At 39.4% G+C, this 18,116-nt stretch overlaps 1 protein-coding gene across 1 annotated transcript; it reads left to right on the forward strand.

Moving 5' to 3' along the window:
* Positions 1–5,666: 5,666 nt before the first annotated feature.
* Positions 5,667–10,495, forward strand: LOC119911479 (carbohydrate sulfotransferase 12-like). Its single transcript, XM_038730372.1, has 5 exons — positions 5,667–6,013; positions 6,341–6,513; positions 7,998–8,141; positions 8,295–8,599; positions 9,760–10,495. Exons 1-5 carry the CDS (start codon positions 5,911–5,913, stop codon positions 9,998–10,000), a joined length of 966 nt encoding a protein of 321 aa, XP_038586300.1. The 5' UTR covers positions 5,667–5,910; the 3' UTR covers positions 10,001–10,495.
* Positions 10,496–18,116: the final 7,621 nt, after the last annotated feature.

The raw sequence follows: 18,116 nt of genomic DNA on the forward strand, positions 1-18,116 counted from the left end.
ATTTGTGTCTCTATAGTGAGATCTCTGGAGTGCAGCTCTCTGTCTCTTCAGCCGTCTGTTGAGAGTTGATATCTCACCCCCCCTCTTTCTCTCAGAGAGAGAGAAGGAATTTTGGGTCTCCAAATTATTTGATATAAAATATCCTTAAACATTTGTACATTCAGTGTACTTTTATTGTTTCTGGTTCATTGATAAAGGCTGACATGTTGTATTACTCCAGATGCTTTTGATTTTTGATTCCTGCTGTTTCTCGGATTTCTGGAATCCATGTTCCTCATCACGTTGTGTAAATGACACCTATGGGGTCAGTGGACCAGTTAGGGTCAGACAGCAGAGTGGAGAGGTCAAACCTCCAGGCCGCCCTCCTGACCTTCTCAGTCTGTCTGGTTGACCTCCAGGTCTTCCACGTGAACTGTCTTCCCCCTCTTTCCTGCCTTCAGGCCCTTAGGCCGTCTGCCTGAGTCTCCCTATCTGTTCTCTCTTTCTGCCCCTGACCACCCGCCTGCAATTCTTTGCTGTGCCCCTTTCTGACATCGACCCTGGCCCTCCTCCTGTGCTCCCTCCACCCACCCTGGTTCAGTTTGCTTTTCACTTGTCCTGCTCCCTGTTTTTCACCTGTTCTGAAGCACTTTTTACATCATTAAACTTCCTTTCCATTCAGTCGCGTGAGTCACGTCAGCCTTATAATTCCTGAGGGACGGGATTTATTTGAGTTACATCATTTCAATTTCCCCTGAAACATTTAGCCTAATAAAACATTTCTAATGTTCAAAAGACACTGTGATCATGTTCTGGGTTATTCAATAAATTCAAATTCACAATCACTATATCAATACACAGATTAAAATAATTAATAAATAATATCAGGCACGCGCACACATGGACATCAAAAGGGGATTCAGCTTATTTCTGGGATACTTTTTTAAAATTTATTTAAATAAATGAATATACAGTATATGTTTGCGAACAGATTCCCTGTCAAACAAATATATTTATTGGGGATAAAAATCTAAATAGGCTATCAGGTCGGAAGATGAGACTTTGGAGTTCTGATGCTCTCTCTCTCTCCCTCTCGCTCGCTCCGCATCTCACTGCGCAACCAGAGCGCAGCACACAGACAGCAGCCCCTCCAGCTTCTCTCCCAGCAGTGTTTTTCTTGGCTTGTGTGGAGGTGAGTGGTGATGAACAAAAGACTAAACTACCAGTGCCTCGTTTACCGCTAATTAAACAAAAGACAGTAGGCCTATGTCTTGCTAACATGCATGACTCATGAGCTGAGCTAATGTAAAAAGTTAGCTGAAGTTTAGCTAAGGCAATATCTCATGGCCAGACAGGCTAATGTTACTGTAGAGGGAGACACTTAACATTTGTGTCTAATAGCGTCATCACAATCGCCACATTGATATGCAAATAAGGCGTTAACTAATTAAAATGCGCTAATTTGCACACATTTGACAAGTCACTGTAGGTGAATGGGATAAACAAAATAACTAAAGCATGTCACCACAGAACTTCCCCAGTTAATGACTTACATCAAGAGTTGGCTATTTTCCTCTGAAATGTGCTGTGTCAATATGCAGGTTAGCTTGTTTTGGGTAATATAGAATAAATCTACAGATGCAAACAGACAGAGTGTAGAAGGCTTAAAACCGACACCATCTAAAGGTGTATTCTTGAAGTTTTATTTCCATTAGAGTAAAAGAAGACATGGAAACAAAATAGACCAAAGTCTCAAAATTGACCACTCCATGAAAAAAGTACCTTAAAGAGTAACTTCATCATTTTGATGATAGGCTCATCATCTAATAACTCTCCATTCTATTGGTTTGTTGTATGCTGATAGATCCTTATATAATACAGACAGCCCTCCCTCAAATGTGAAACTAAGTCCATGTCACCATCAGTAATGTGTGTGTGTGTGTGTGTGTGTGTGTGTGTGTGTGTGGTAAATGAAATATAATAGCGATAATAAAGTTTTTGATCAATACATTAATGTATTCACGCAATTTAGTTTTCTGTTGCTTGGCTGTGTGAAGCTGAAGGTTATCTGTACTCATTTGGCGACTTGTTTGTGAAACAAAAAGTAAAAGTATTTAAATTACATTTATTTTAATTATGCCTGCAGCCCAATGCCACAGTTTAGTGTGAAGATTTATGTCAAGTGTTATTTATTCCAATAACACCAAAAGAATTGAAATGTTTATTGCCTTGTGAACAACTTATTAATGAAACTATGTCATAAATATATACTTGAAACTAGTAGCATAGAAAACATGAACATTGTGGCATAATTTGCTTTGCTGTCGCCTGCTCCTGTTATAAACCTAGTGAATACTAAAGAAGACCGTGGTCTCTGTGTGAACTGATTATTTTGTAGAAAAGTAAAAATGTTGTTGAGTTAATATATTTGTCTTGTTTAAAAAAATGCCCTTTTTTTCACTTGTGCCCCAGCCCACCAAAATGTCTGTGCACGTGCCTGAATAATATGTATTCCACCAGCAGAAATGCCTCTGAGCATGACACAGTATAAATTGGAATGACTTGACATTAATTTGACTAAACACTTGTCAGACAATAAGCCATGAGGTGTGGCTGAATTGTACAGCCTGGATGAGGACATTGAACAGTCAATATTGGCTGTTGCATCTCAAATATGTTCATACTTGTTTTGTCCTCTGCTTTAAGAGTCTATTCATTCACATCAGTGTCATTACAGTGGACACAAAGTAAATATCACAGTAGACTGAAACAGTATCTGGACATGTTTTGGTAGTCTGGTGTACTGATCTGTGGTTTAATTGGATCATCAGAGAACACAAATAAGTCTAGTTCTCTGAATGAAGCAGCAAGTGCCTTTCACAGAAATTACCAAAGGAATATGAAATCAGTCTTCATGTTTGTTCAACCCTTTCTCATGAGTTTCTCTCCCCGAGAGCACTTAAGTTCTAACCAAATGTAAATGCTCTGTATTTGTATAGTGCCTTTCTAGTCTTTTTGACCACTCAAAGCGCTTTTACACAACATTTGCATTCACCATTCACACACTGGTGGAACAGCCGCCAGGGGTAAAATCAGGATCTTGCCCAAGGACACTTCGACATGCAGCCTGGAGGAGTCGGGGATTAAACCGCCAACTTTCCGATTACCAGATAACCCACTCTACCTCCTGAGCCACAGTCCCCCCATCTTTAGCAATGAAAACTGTCCATCCTGGTTCACAAGAGAATGGAGAGATGAGGGAGGTTGAATCTGATTAGTAGTGGATATAAGGACTGAATATAGCAGCAGAGATCCAGTGAGCAGTGAGAAGATGATGGTGATGGAGACCAGGAGGCGGAATGAAGGCAACCTGAGCAGCACAGTTCTGTCCATAACAAAAACAGCCTGCACAAAACATGCAGAGTAACCACTCAGTTATTCATATCAACAGTTCACTTGTGTTTCTTCTGACACTAATAATATCTTTACAAACTAAATGTATCTCAATAACTATACATTTTCACAGCATTTCACTTCACTCCAATTTGTTAGGTGAAAATAAAATGAATTAAATAATTTGAATGACTTGACTTTTATCTGACTAAACACACCTGATAAACCACAAGGCGAGGCTAAACCATAAAGCCTGGATGCGGACGTTGTACAGTCAATATTGGCTGTTGCGCCTCTCCAATTATATATTGAAATTTCTATTGTTCTCTGCCTTAAAGAGTCTGTTCTTTTTACATCAGTGTCATTACAGTACATGTAAAGTAAAGATCTCTGTAGGCTGCAAACAGTATCTGGACATGTTTCTGTAGTGTGGGTTTAACTGGATCATCTATTAGAGACCTTTGCAGCAAGCTGAGTAATGTTATGACTGATTATGTGGGCTATTTAGGTTGCAGAAAACCAGTGCAGGAGTTATCATAAATTAATTTGAAGAACATTGAAACAAGATTTTTACACATTTTAGACAGTTTGTATGTGTTTGCAATTGCAGGTCTTTAAAGGGGGCAGGATCTTATGGCGCCGCTCCATAGACTGTATATAAGAAATGGACGTAGTCATCGTGACGTCACCCATTGGTTTGTGACTGCCGTTTTGAAGCCTTGAGTTTGGCCGATAGGGCGCCGCCATGTCGAGTTTTTGCAACCAGGAAGTGCCCGGAAGTGACTATACGGCGGAGCTAACGGCCGTTTGCGGAGCTAGCTAGCTTGCTCAGCTAGGTGCAACTGTAACTCACGTTAACTGTCATTTTAACCAGGCTGATAATTTTGTCTAGCGAACAACAGTCTTAAAACTAAATTTACTCACCAGAGAAAGTGAACAGCCAACTCCTAATCAGCTTTTGCAACGGCGCTGGTTAAATTTACACAGTGCCGAGGGTACGAGTCGGCTCTAGCCTGATTGACAGGTCGCCATGTTAACGACTTCAATCATAGATAATCCCGCGCTGAAACATACTCTGCTTTGTGTTCTATTTTAAAATAATTGGGACCATAATTTACTAAATGAACAAGATTTTGTATTGAAGAAGACTTGAAACTAGCGACTGGGACCATAAACTCATCAGGAAAGTGTTTACTGAGGTAATTATTCAGCTGAGAAGTAGGTCATTTTCCCATTATTTCTAATGGAGCCGGACTTCTTTTTGCAACCAGAAAAGTCGCCCTCTGCTGGATTTTCAATAGAATGCAGGTTTCAGGTACTTCCGCATCGGCTTCATATTGTAGACCGGAAGCTTCCCGCTTGAGCTGCTCCTTTCCAAGAACTGGCTTTTTCGGCTCCCAAGCGGCTCTTAAATTAGTCCTGCTTCTGCTGGGTTACTTCCTAAGTTACATTCTTATTTGTTGCAAAAAATAATACCAAAAAACTTAAATTAAAAGCGGGGTGCTAATTAGACTCCTGTCCCTTTTACAGGCCTGGTGTGGCTACACTTTGTGACAGTTAAACGCAGGTCTCAATTAGATACCTGGACTGTTAGAAGTTCTTTGGATGTATAAAAACTTTTAGAACTTACTGGATAACCTGCTTGAGCTAGTTCTAGGCTGCTTAGATGCATACCAATATAAATGTTAGAATTTTTGTCAATACGGACATGCTACAAATGTTAGATCCGTTAGATTCTCCACAATTCAGTCATTTAGTTCATTTCATGGAAACAATGAGCACCAAAGTATCAATTGAATGCCTGTCCCAGCAAGGTAAGTTCAGTAAGTTTACGCTATGTAAGATTCTTCATCTACACATGAAATCTTCTGTAATACTGATGTAGTTGTAGAAAAAATAAGTGTCACATTTCTGGTGGTGTGTGTCTGTGATTTATGTTTCCTGTTTTACTTTGAACTTCTGTCTGCCCCTAGTGTCGTTGTCATTTTACTTCCTGTCCTTGTGTTTCTAGATTAATCATTTTGCCTGGTCTTATCTCCACCTCCCTTTGGTATTTAAGTCTCTGGTATCTAGTTGCATGTGCATTGTTCTACACTGTTCTACTGAGTGTTTCTTGTTTCTTGTGACTCATCTGATTATTCTCTGTGTTTTCTCCGGACGTTTGAGGATCACTCACCTGGTTATTTTAAGGATTACCTTAGTTTGTTTTTGGAACACCAGTTTCACCACCATCAGTAAGTTTATTCACCATTTGTGCAAATAAAACAGCACTCAAGTCTTTTTCTCTTCGTGTCTGCATCTGGGCTCTAAATGGGAGCTGGCTCCCATCATTCACTTAAAAAAGCAAGCTCATAGAGCCAACTCGTTCATGAACCATCCCTACTATGTGCATCTTTTGTGACTGGTAGTATTTAAATAAGAGTATAATGGCTTTTTCCCTTAATCACTTACGTGTACTTAAACATTTATACATGCAGTGCATTTCTATTGTTTCTGGTTCATTGACAAAGGCTGACACGCTGAATTACTCCAGCTACAATGGCAGCATGTAGAAAATTCCTGCTACTCCTCGGATTTGTTGGATCCATGTGCCTCATCATGTTGTCCTATCACATACGGGACATGTCACAAGAAAAGAGAGGTACAATATTAGACCATGTGTGTGTGAATGTCTTACTGTTCCTGCTGTGTATCCTGGTCCTGGTTAGGAATGCATGTTTTTTGTTTAAATAATGTTTGGTTTGGTTTGGGAATTGTGATAGAGGATCTGTGACCTCACCCCTGATTACTTTAGGATTTAGCTAAACACGGTTCATTTCTGCAGTACGGCTTTGAAAATTACAAATGTTTGGCCTTTGGCTTTAACCCCTGCCTGTCATCTCTTAAGAGAAAAAATACTAGAAAGTTAATTTAGCACTAATAATATTCGAAAGCTAAAATACACATATTCTTCTTCCTCTCATCACAGCTGCGAGGATCCATCAGCTGCAGGACGTGAGAAAGCAGCTGCTAAGAGAAATATGTGAAGACAAAGAGGCATTTTCTAAAGGGAAACACCGTTTAGAAAACATGAGTAACAAAGAGCTGGACAATCTCATTGTGGATGACAAACATGGCATTATCTACTGTTACATCCCCAAGGTGATTTATACATGTACACATCACACTTAAAGTACACAAAGTGGACATACAGTAAAGTCTTTCACAAAAGTTTAAATGTTGGATTTATGTCTGTGAAGGTTCTCAGTCATGCAGGTCATAGTTATCCAAGGAAGATACTAGAAACTGTCTAGTATACAGTCAAGTCCAGTTGCCCTTGATTTAAACCTTTCTTGGATAATGTTGGATTTAGTCTTTTTCCCTAAAGATTCTTTTACTGAGCATTTCAGACCTTAACAGTACGAAACTGGATTTGAGCACATCATATTTTTCAGCTTTTTCAGTACATTTCACAAATCTGTAATCGGAACTACTCTTCGCAAAGATCACACACAGTGCCATCAAGTCAAAAGCAAACAAATGAATGACATTCCTATCAGCATCACAGACCTGCAGGGCTCTATACCCTTACGTGGCATTCAGACCAACTGCTAATTTTTGCCTCGCGACGCTTTGCCCGCGTACATTCGCCTTCACGAGAAGGCGATATTAACGCGATAACGTGAATAAACACAACTCACCATTATTACAGCTGTATGAACCCAAAGTAAACATTTTGCTGTGATTAAATAGCAATAAACGGATTAAACTGATGCCGAAATATCTACAACATGATGCAGATTTGGTAAACATATGAGTTCATGCTTTGTCAGGTTTGTCAGCAAGACAGCAGGACAACAACTTCTAAAATGTTTGTTTTCTGATTGGAGTTTGGATCGATCAGGGCTATGCTATGCTAACTTGGTCACAGTAAAGTACAATGGTAGCTGGAATAAAGTTACAGACACATGTTTTCTGAACTTACCAGGTAGTTCAACATCCTCGCTTTCTTTTCTCCAAGTAATGACCAGTTTTGTCCAGTTTTTATATAAATATGAAGTCGTAGTCCGACAGAGCTAACGACGCTAACAACAACACTGGAACCGGATGTGCATGGAAGCAAGCTGCTGAGAAGCTCCAGTGAAGATAAATCAACGTTGAAATCCCAAAAACTAAAGTAAAAAGCTAATTTAATAAAATTTAACTCCGAGCTCCTCCTGCGAGTAAACGGCGTAGTTGTCAGAGCAGAATCCAACCGACTACAGGTGTTTATTTGTCCAATGGTTGAAGCGCTGCTCCCTGCTCCTCTCCTCAAAGTTTAGAAGCTCTCAGCCGGCCAGCAGATTTTCAATCCCCCTCTCTGTCCGGCCCTCTCCACACATCGCTCTGAAGCCTCGGTGACATACGCAGAATCTCAACACTGACAGGCTACCGCGACTCAGCATCATGCGACTTCTTCACTCATTCACCATGCACCATTAGGCCCCATCCACACTACTGCGTTTTAAAACGGAGACCTTTTGCCACGCCCCCCCACCCCCACCAACCAAAACGCTGGTGTGGACGGCAATTATATTCGTTTTAAAACTCCGTTTTTAAACTAAAACGGAGTAGTGTGGATGAGGCATCAGTCTTCTTATGTACAGGTGGCGTGTACCAACTGGAAGAGAGTCATGATTGTCCTGAACCATAGTGAGCCATATCAGGATCCCATGTCCATACCTAGTGAATTCACCCACAATTCCAGCAAGCTCACTCTCCTAAACAGCTTCCCAAGAACAGAAATGGAGGTCAGTTTGTACAATGACATCAGAAGGGTCATTAAAGTTACAAGTAGAAAACTTACCCACCCAACTAACAGACATGCAATATTTAGTCCCACTGGTTGATTCAATCAGAATAGTGTGACAGAGAGTTGATGTGTACTCATTTGATGACTTCAGGCAAAGCTGAAGCACTACACCAAGTTCCTGTTTGTCCGGGACCCGTTTGTCCGTCTCATCTCCGCTTACCGAGACAAGTTCCAGAAGGAAAATGAGTACTTCTACTCGTTTGCCCGGGATATTCTGCGCATGTATGGCAACCAGTCTGATCCACCACAGACAGCGCATGAGGCGTTTGCCTCTGACATTCGCCCTTCATTTTACAACTTTATTCAGTACCTGCTGGACCCGCGGACAGAGAAAGAGCAGCCCTTTGAACCCCACTGGAGGCATATGCACCGCCTGTGCCACCCCTGCATCATACAGTAAGGCTGTTTTTGCCAGTAGAACTGTAGCTATAAAGGTCATGTCGTATGTGTCTCTAAAAATTTAGAGGGTGCATTGTTTTAGGAGAATAACAGTGGGGTTTTTACAGGCTGATCAAATTATTTTTAAAACTCAGCATCGCTAAACAAACAAAAAAAATTTAAAAGGGATTTATTATTTCAGCAGCAGAGTTCTATTCTGACAAAATTAAGCGAAAGTACCTAGTTATGTTACTCGTTATGTTGCTATAATACTTTCACTAATCATCTAGTCTAGATCCACAGATGATGCTATACAGTATAGGCTATGTATCTAAAAATAATAACTAAAAAACAAAGTGTCTGCCGCCTTTATAACTAATAGCATATTCATAAAAGCAGTGAGGAGTTATTTTATTTTTTATTTTTTTACAAAAAACTTCTCTTAATGCTACCGGCCTAAATAAAAAAATAAAGCAAGTCAATCCCAAATTTTTAACTAATATTTTTCTGCACATGCATTTATAAGAGCACAAACGGAGCTTTACTTGGATTACTGGTGAAAATAATAATATTACCCAACACTGGACATCACGGAAGAAAAACAGAATTTACAATTTAAGAAATTATAGAAAGAAAGAAAAAGTAGAAAATGTAAATGGTGAAAAACTGAATTTTAGCAATTCCAAAAAATTCCAGCTACAACCAGGGCTGGTGTCTTGTATTATTCATCATTTAAGTTATTTTAATGTCTGACTTTCAAGAGTCTGATTCCTGAATTATCTAAATTGAAAGTTAATTTAGCTCAACCTAGGTTTATTCTTTCCATCATGTGACTTTCTTTGTAGTATTTTAAAAGTTCAGTCCAGTGATTTGTAAGTGTGTCCTCATAAAGTTAGGGGAATTATGAGACACACGTTTTAAACAGTTGAAAATTGATGTAGCAGTCGACTTTTAGATCCTAGAAAGGGTCAAGTACCAAAAACCCTGGACTTCCCATGTTGCAACTAAATATATTTTCACAGGCTGATTAGTACTCCTCATGGCGCGTTAACTGATCATGATGTTTAAAATTTTTGGAATGCCCTTTTGACATCCATAAATTACCAATTAATTAAATGATAATCCAGAACAATGCTTGTTTCATCTGTAGTTTGACATTGGATTCTTTTACTTCTCAGATATGATTTTGTTGGCCATCAGGAGACTCTTCAGCAGGATGCTGAGCAGCTGCTGAAGATCTTAAACCTGGAGGATGAAATTAAGTTCCCTCCTTCCTATGAAAACATGACTTCCCTTTCTTCTGTGTTGGACTGGTTCAGAACAGTGCCCCTGGAGGACAGGAGGAAGCTGTATGATCTCTATGAGAGGGACTTCACACTTTTTGGGTACAGAAAGCCAAGCGAACTGTTTGATGGTTGAAATGAAGTCATGGTTTGGACAACTTCACTCTTTCCTCTCCAGCCACTGGGTGAAGAAACCACAATTTTTAAACTCTGAACAAGAAACTAAGATTTTCTGCAGACACATAATGACAAAGAAATGACTTAGGCACTGGTTGCACAACAGTTCTGTTCTTGCATTTGTCTGATCTCTAGCTTTTCTACACTGCACCACTGAAATCTAGATTGTTCATCTCATAAATGTGCAGTGATTTATATTATTTTCAACTCAATCACTCACTGTTAGGGTGATTAACTTCACTTGTTAGTGAACATAGTTGTCAAAAAGCATCTACTAAACTAAACAAGAAACAGCACATTTTAATTTCATGCTGGAGATTTTCAGCAATGGCATGTTTCCAGACACAGTGCATGTTTGTAAATGTCTTTTTTCCAGCTCTTCCTGTTTTCAAACTGACTTTTTAAACAAAAATCTGTGATATCAATGTAAAAAATAAAAATTAATGTAAAAGGTGTCACGCGTAGTGAGGAAAACAGAATTATCACCCAACTCTTCCCCTTTTGCTACATCCTATCCTTGTTGTTTTGGTTTTACATCCAGTGATACTGGATTTTGTTTCACTCTTTCCGCTCATATAGTGTAATTTTTAGTAGCACAATGTAACTCTTTTTAGTGAAAAGGAATTGATAGACACTCTAATACTACCTGCCCCAAAGCAAAGACCAAAGTGGCAGAGTTGGTAACTAACTAGTCGCTAAGTGTAGATCAAATCAGAATAAGAGCGTTTTGCCTGCATGATTTTGCTTATATGTTTGGATTTTGTTCAATTGGTAATTAGTGCTTGCTTTTTGTGCATTTTCTATGATTAAGTAGGCTATGTAGTTTTTTGTTGTTTTATGATTGTGAGTCTGCACAGGGTATTTTATTTTTAAAATTGACCGGATTCTCTATGCCATTTTGTGTCTGACTTCCTGCCCTGTGCTGCTCTGTGCTGCTTCCGTCAAAAATAGACTAGCTACATATTCTCTGCAGAGAGGAGCAGAGAGCCCCTGGGACTCTTTTTTCTGAAATGAAGGAGCGAGAAAAAACACTTAAACAAAATATAAAATAAACAGCAATATTACATTGTGTTTCAAAAAACTTCCAAAAACAGTCCATCTAAACAATGAGAAAGACTTATGGTCCTGTGAGGCCCCTGAGCATATGTCTTTTAGAGGCGCACAAAAGAACAAATGCCTCTAGTTAAAATTGTTTGCCACCTAAGTAGTTAGACAGCTGCATTTGAGGCTGATGGCTAGTTAACTCACTGATGGTTACAGCAGGTGATTGATTTCAGTTATATTTTCCAGAGTGTGACAACAAATATTAAGTTGAGGGTGCCAATAATTTTGTCCGGTCCATTTTTGGAGTTCTGTGTGAAACATCTCAGATTTGCTTTTTGTTTTTTTCTTTGCTTTTTTGTGTTGTTCCAATGCAAACAAAAGAAATAAACATGACAATACAAAAGCATTTGTAATTGCAATTACAGTTTTCTGGGAGAAGTAGTGCATTATGTGTTAGACATGCCCATATTTTTGCCCATGACTGTATATCTGTGTCTTGTGTGTGTGCACATGGCTCACTATTCCTGCTGTGTATCCTGGTCCTGGTTAATAGATGTCATTTATGTAAACAATGTTTTGTTTGTATCTTTTGTTCCAATGCATGTAAAATGGTTTGGGAATTGTGGTACAGGTTTTGCGACCTCACCCCTGTTTACTTATGCATTTTCTTCACAGCTTTGAAAAATACAAATGTTTGGTCTTTGACTTTAACCTCTGCCTGTCATCTCTTAAGAGAAAGAAACTAATTACATTTTATAAGCTAAAATACACATATTCTTGTACTTCTCATCACAGCAGTGAGGAAGCAGGTGCTAAGAGACACGTGGTCAAACAATGCGCATCTTTTCAGAACAATGTAGATCAGCCTTAAATCTATTTATTTATTTGTAGCCTATTTATTTAAATGGATTTTTGTCATTATATATGTATGTATGAGTTTAAGAATATTACATTACAATATTACATTATGGCATAGGAAATTAATTGTGTGGTGGTGTATTGTAGCCACTGACCTCCTTGGGATTTGGGATCTCGCTGCCCTCGCTGCAAACCGTTTTCCTAGTTCAAGACCCATTATTTGGCTGCAAGTATTCAGGTGGTCTCACCTGCAGCGTAGTGAACTCTACCCTCCTCCTGAAGTGTCTAAATGAGGTAGCGTGGTTTACCTGTGCTGCTGTTGTTGTGATTTATTTAAGAGCATTATCATTAATTACTAGAGCGATGGTGGTCTACATTGTCATCATTTTAAGTGTTATTTTATAGTGTAAAGTTAGGTTTAGTGTTAAAACTCTATAGCTCTGAGTGTACGTTATCCTTTGTGTATCTAACTGCCCAGGCTCAGCAGTAGCACGTGTGTGTGTAAGCAGGCACATGTGCTTTGGGAGCAGAGTGAGGAAGCACAGCAAGGCATCATCAAAAACATCAGCAAAGGAAAATGTAGAAGCAGAACTAGTGAAAATTGTGTTACAAAACATACATGAATATAGTCCATCACAGTAAGAATGTCTTGTCTCTAGCACACAGCACAAAAGACACCAGCTTATCCTGTTGAAAACAGGCACCTTTTTCCAGAAAAAGCGCCTAAAATAACATACCCAAAATGAATCAGGAATAAATCCCCAACCATTTGGCCTGGATGCATAATTCTGGTCTCCTTTGAAAAGTCAGACGCTAAGGAATATAAATCCATTGTATATTAATATATTTATTTTACTATTATAAAGAAAAAATCTGATGTTTTCATCCTCGCCTGGTAAAAAAAGCTATATTTTATGCAATAAACCATCAAAACCATCATAAGGTAGCTTTTAATACAACTGAATATCTTCTAATACACCTAGAATGCAACCGATGCGGCCACAAAATTGCAAAAAACACAGTGTGTACTGAAGCAGTATGTTTCCTCTCTACAGAAGTGCTGCTTCCTGCTTTCTTACAGTGCAGACGCTTTGCTGCTTGCTCTTGCCTCTGCTTGCATTCCACAGGTTAGAAGTGAATGTGGAAGTGAATGGATTATGTGGGAATGACCACAAAACCCACCCAAAACAGTGGACAAGAGCTAATTAGCACCAACAAGACTACCAAGAAGCTGAAGGCCTGTGTACTGGGTAATAAATCTAAAAGTGGTGGTCCTCCCTTTACTCTTGGTGCAAAGCCCAAGAGTAAATCATTTCCTGGGAAAATGGGAGGAGTAACAGGCAGAACCCAGTGCCCTGAGATTTGTGATGCGACTGGCTGGCCTGCATTATCATCCAGGCAGAGCGCCTCTTCAACCCCTGTTCTTGGTAGGACACAGCCGTGGAAGTGGAGTGTGCAACAGCAGGACCCTGGATCTCCATCTGAGTAAATCAGAAAGTAAAAGGCTGCAGGGAAAGCTAACGACTGGGCCTAAAACTCTGACTGTGGGTGACTCTACTGTAAACGATGTAAGAAGCATGTGCAGTAAGAACACCAAAGTTCTCTGTTTTTCGAAGGATACGGTGTCTGACTTGGCAGAAAGAATCCTGCATATTGTGGCTGAACATCCTACTGTGAAAAACATCATACCGCACATCAGGGTCAATTATGTTGTGAAGCAACAGTCTGAAGTGTTGAAAGAGGATTTTAATAATCTGTTGAACACAGTCAGCTCTTTGAATGCTGAGGTGTTTATCAGTGGCCCTATACTGCCAATCCGAAGAGGAGCTGAGAGATTCAGCAGATTGATGGCTTTGAACACGTGGCTCTCAACGGCCTGTACTGTCCATTCAGTGCATTTCATCGAAAACTTTTACTTTCTGTGGGACCGCAGACATCTTTTTAAGGCAGATGGACTTCGCCTTAACAAGTCGGGAGTAAAATTGTTCAGCTCCAACCTGTTTTACTTTCTGCGTCACTCATCTGTTCCCTCTGCCAAGGACAAGAGACAATAGGAATCAAAACAAGAAGAAGACAACATGCCAGAAACCTTGAAGGAGAGCCACCCCAACCCCCACTGGAAGAGAGCTCTGATCACGGGAGACATCTGAGCCAAGAGGAAGAGTCTCCACCACTCTCACTGAAAACCAACAGTGAAGATTCAACATCTCTACCCCCCCAAACCCCACTTTCTCCCCTCTCCCCCCTGTTGGACTTCACTGATCACATGGAAGACCTGGTTAGAGCTGGGACCAAATTTACTCCCCGCACCTTCCCTCGTTCCACTCCCTTTTTCTCTACCCTAAACCCCCCTCACCGTCCACCTCCACCACTGGTTCTTAGTCCTCCAGGTTTGACACGTGTCACAAATACAGCGCACAACCCGCCATACCGCTCCGCAATGGCGAAAAAGCCCAGTAAGCTCTGTCTGATATGTGCTGGGTCCAGGCTACTTTTTCTTATTTTATTCCTTTTATTTTATTGTATTTTACTAATTTCATATTAATCAGTATTTCAGTCTTTTCAATGTTTTCATGCTCTTATCTTGTTTTTTGTATTATTCTTTATACTTGTTAAAGCACTTTGTAACTTGTTTTTGAAAAGTGCTCTACAAATAAGGATTATTATTATATTATTATTACAAGGAAAATAGCACTCATGACTCTTCCCAGGACAAGCCGGTGCCCGGTGTGCTGGTAGTCTTCTCCATCCCTGTCTTGATAGGTAACAGAAAAAGCATGGTGAATGTGTTAAGAAAAAGGAAGCACTCAACATATCCCGCAAATTTAGTATTAATTCCTCGTCAGCCGCAGCCTGTCGAAAAAAGTGGGCCAGATAATGTTTTTAACATACTAAAATTAGCTTTGTTAAACGTCAGGTCTTTGGCAGGAAAAACATTTTTAATCAATGATTTTATAATAACTCACAATCTTAATTTTATGTTTTTAACTGAAACTTGGTTGGACCAAGATAACAGTGCAGCTGTCCTTATTGAGTCTACCCCTCCCAACTTCAGTTTTATGAGTGAAGCTAGAGTGCATAAGAGAGGAGGTGGAGTTGCCCTTTTGTTTAATGAGTCCCTCCAATGCAAAAAGCTATTTTTCTAAATATCTACAGGCCCCCTAAATACAGTGCAAACTTTTTTGATGACTTTGGTGAACTGCTGTCTATAATCTGTATTGACTTTGACTGTGTGATTATTGTTGGTGATTTTAACATCCATGTTGACAAACCCCAGGAAAGAGGGACTAAAGAACTGTTTTGTGTTCTTGATAATTATGGACTGACTCAACATGTGACGAGGCCCACGCACAATAAGGGGCACACTTTGGACTTGGTCATCTCCAGGGGTCTGGACATTTCCAAGGTTGTGGTGACTGATGTTGCTCTCTCTGATCATTCCTGTGTTTTCTTTGAGAGTGCTATCTGCGTGCACACAAATGTTAAAACAGAGGTGATCACAAAACGGCATATCACTGAAAACATTAGTGAAAAATTTATTGAGGCTTTCTCCTCAAAACCCACCCTCTCATGGGTCTCAGTCAATGAGCTTGTAGATAATTTCAGTTCTAAAATTACAAATGTTATTGATGCCATTGCACCAGCCAAGGTGAAGGTGGTCTCTGGTAAAGAAGATCTCCATGGAGAAATGCCACGCTGGTTAGAACTCAAAAAAGAGAGTCGAAAAGCTGAACGCAGGTGGCGGAAAACAAATCTCCAGGTTCATTATGACATCTATAAAGAGAGACTTCGCATTTATAATTTAGAGCTGAGAAATGCAAGGCGGTCCCTCTTCTCTGACATCATCACCAAAAACACTAATAATGCACGTGCCCTGTTTGCTACTGTCGACAGGCTAACCCACCCTCCTGTGTCTATAGCCTCTGAACTTCTATCCACCAGGGCCTGCAATGAATTTGCTTCCTTCTTCACAGACAAAATTCAAACAATTAGACAAGCAATCAGTGCCTCCATGTCAGTAACAGGATATGTCTTGTCCCTGTGTCCACTTAAAAACAATTCATATAGCATCAGACAATTTGATTCTATTAATCATAAAAACCTGGAGGACAGACTACAACATCTGAAATCCTCCTCATGCTGCCTTGATATTCTGCCAACAGGTTTTTTCAAAAATGTGTCTAAATGCATGGTCTCCAAAATGTCAACGTGTCTCTCCTCTCAGGTTTTTTCCCACAGGCCCTGAAAACTGCAGTCATTAAGCCACTCTTAAAAAAGAATGAGCAATTATAGGCCCATATCAAATCTCCCATTTTTAAGTTAAATCATTGAAAAGGCTGTTTTTCAACAGCTTAATGCTTTCTTGGCACTAAATAACTGTTTTGATGTCTTCCAGTCAGGTTTTCGACCACACCACAGCACTGAGACAGCTCTTGTTAAGGTCATCAATGACATCCATTTCAAAACTGACAGTGGCAGAATTTCAGTCTTAGTATTATTGGATCTCAGTGCTGCATTCGACACGGTCGACCACAACATATTACTAGACAGACTTGAAAACTGGATTGGACTTTCTGGCACAGTACTAAACTGGTTTGAATCCTACTTAAAAGACAGGGACTACTTTGTGTCTATAGGTAATCACACATCTGAGCTGACAAAAAGTCAGCCTACTACCACCTGAAGAATATATCAAGGATTAAAGGACTTATGTCTCAGCAGGACCTGGAAAAGCTTAACCATGCATTTATCTTCAGTCAACTTGACTACTGTAACAGTGTCCTTACAGGGCTCCCTAAGAAATCCATCAGACAGCTGCAGCTGATTCAGAACGCTGCTGCTCGAGTCCTCACTAAGACCAAAAAGGTGGATCACATCACTCCAGTTCTGAGGTCTTTACATTGGCTTCCTGTATGTCAAAGAATTGATTTCAAAATCCTGCTGTTAGTTTATAAAGCACTAAATGGTTTAGGGCCAAAATACATTTCTGATCTTCTGCTTCATTACGAACCATCCAGACCTCTAAGGTCGTCTGGGGCAGTGCTGCTTTCTGTCCCCAAAGTCAAAACTAAACAAGGAGAAGCAGCGTTCAGTTATTATGCTCCGTATATTTGGAACAAACTCCCAGATAACTGCAGGTCTGCTGAAACAGTCAGTTCTTTTAAATTAAGACTGAAGACTTTACTTTTTACCATTGCTTTTAATTAAATATTTAAGATTTTTCTTTTTACTGATAACTTACACTGCACTGTAACTTTTACTGTCCTGTTTCTTTTTCTTTGTTTTTAGCTTTTTATTATTTTCCATTTAACTCTTTTAACTCTGATTGTAACACTGTAACTTTTGTTATATTTTATGTTGCATTTATGTTTTATGTAAAGCACTTTGAATTACCTTGTTGTTAAATTGTGCTATACAAATAAACTTGCCTTGCCTTGTGCTTACAGAAGTGTCGAAAGCAGGCAGGCAGCTCGCAGGTATTGCGCAATAATCAACATGGCGCCGCTTAGACTCGGAGCAACAACTTTTTTCAAATCAACTAATACCCCAACTCCATATTTTTGTTGGTCACTGGAATTGTAATTTCTTCAATGAGTTCAATTAAAGCTAGTGATGTTGACCTATTTCTTCTGAATCCATACTGGCTGTCAGTAAGCAGTTTGTGTTTATCTATGAATTTGTCCAATCTGTCACTGAATAGTTTTTCTAGAATTTTTGAGAATTGTGGCAGTATAGAGGCAGGCCTGTAATTTGTTAAGTGGTGTTTATCTCCAGTTTTGTACAGATGTATGACTTTTGCTGTTTTATTTTTGTTGGAAATTGACCAGTTTGGAATGACAAATTAAAAATGTGAGTTAATGGTTTTGAGATCCCCTCAATTACATTTTTTACTATCTTCATATCCATTTTTGTTACAATCAGTGGATGCTTTAGTTTTGCATTTTTCAAAATGTCTGTTATTTCTTTTCTTCTACTGCTTTAAGAAACATTCATCATCATTATATCTGTTATCAGTTATCTGTGTTTTTGTTTTTTTCCAGCTAAATCTGGTCCAACATTTGCAAAATATTTATTAAAGTTATTGACCACGTCCTCCATGTTAATGATGTTCTTTTTATTACCAATGAAATACTGAAGATAATTAGAATGTCTCGTGCCCCTTCTTATAATAC

This window comes from Micropterus salmoides, unplaced genomic scaffold, assembly GCF_014851395.1.
Source record: "Micropterus salmoides isolate LMB-PRFRI ecotype aquatic unplaced genomic scaffold, ASM1485139v1 Ms_hic_scaffold_2, whole genome shotgun sequence".
Classification (NCBI taxonomy): domain Eukaryota; kingdom Metazoa; phylum Chordata; class Actinopteri; order Centrarchiformes; family Centrarchidae; genus Micropterus; species Micropterus salmoides.

Coding starts and splice junctions, on each gene's coding strand:
- LOC119911479 (XM_038730372.1), top strand. CDS start 5,911: ATGGCAGCATGTAGAAAATTCCTGCTACTCCTCGGATTTGTTGGATCC. Junction 6,014..6,340: donor CATGTCACAAGAAAAGAGAG/GTACAATATTAG, acceptor CTCTCATCACAG/CTGCGAGGATCCATCAGCTG. Junction 8,600..9,759: donor TGCCACCCCTGCATCATACA/GTAAGGCTGTTT, acceptor TTTACTTCTCAG/ATATGATTTTGTTGGCCATC.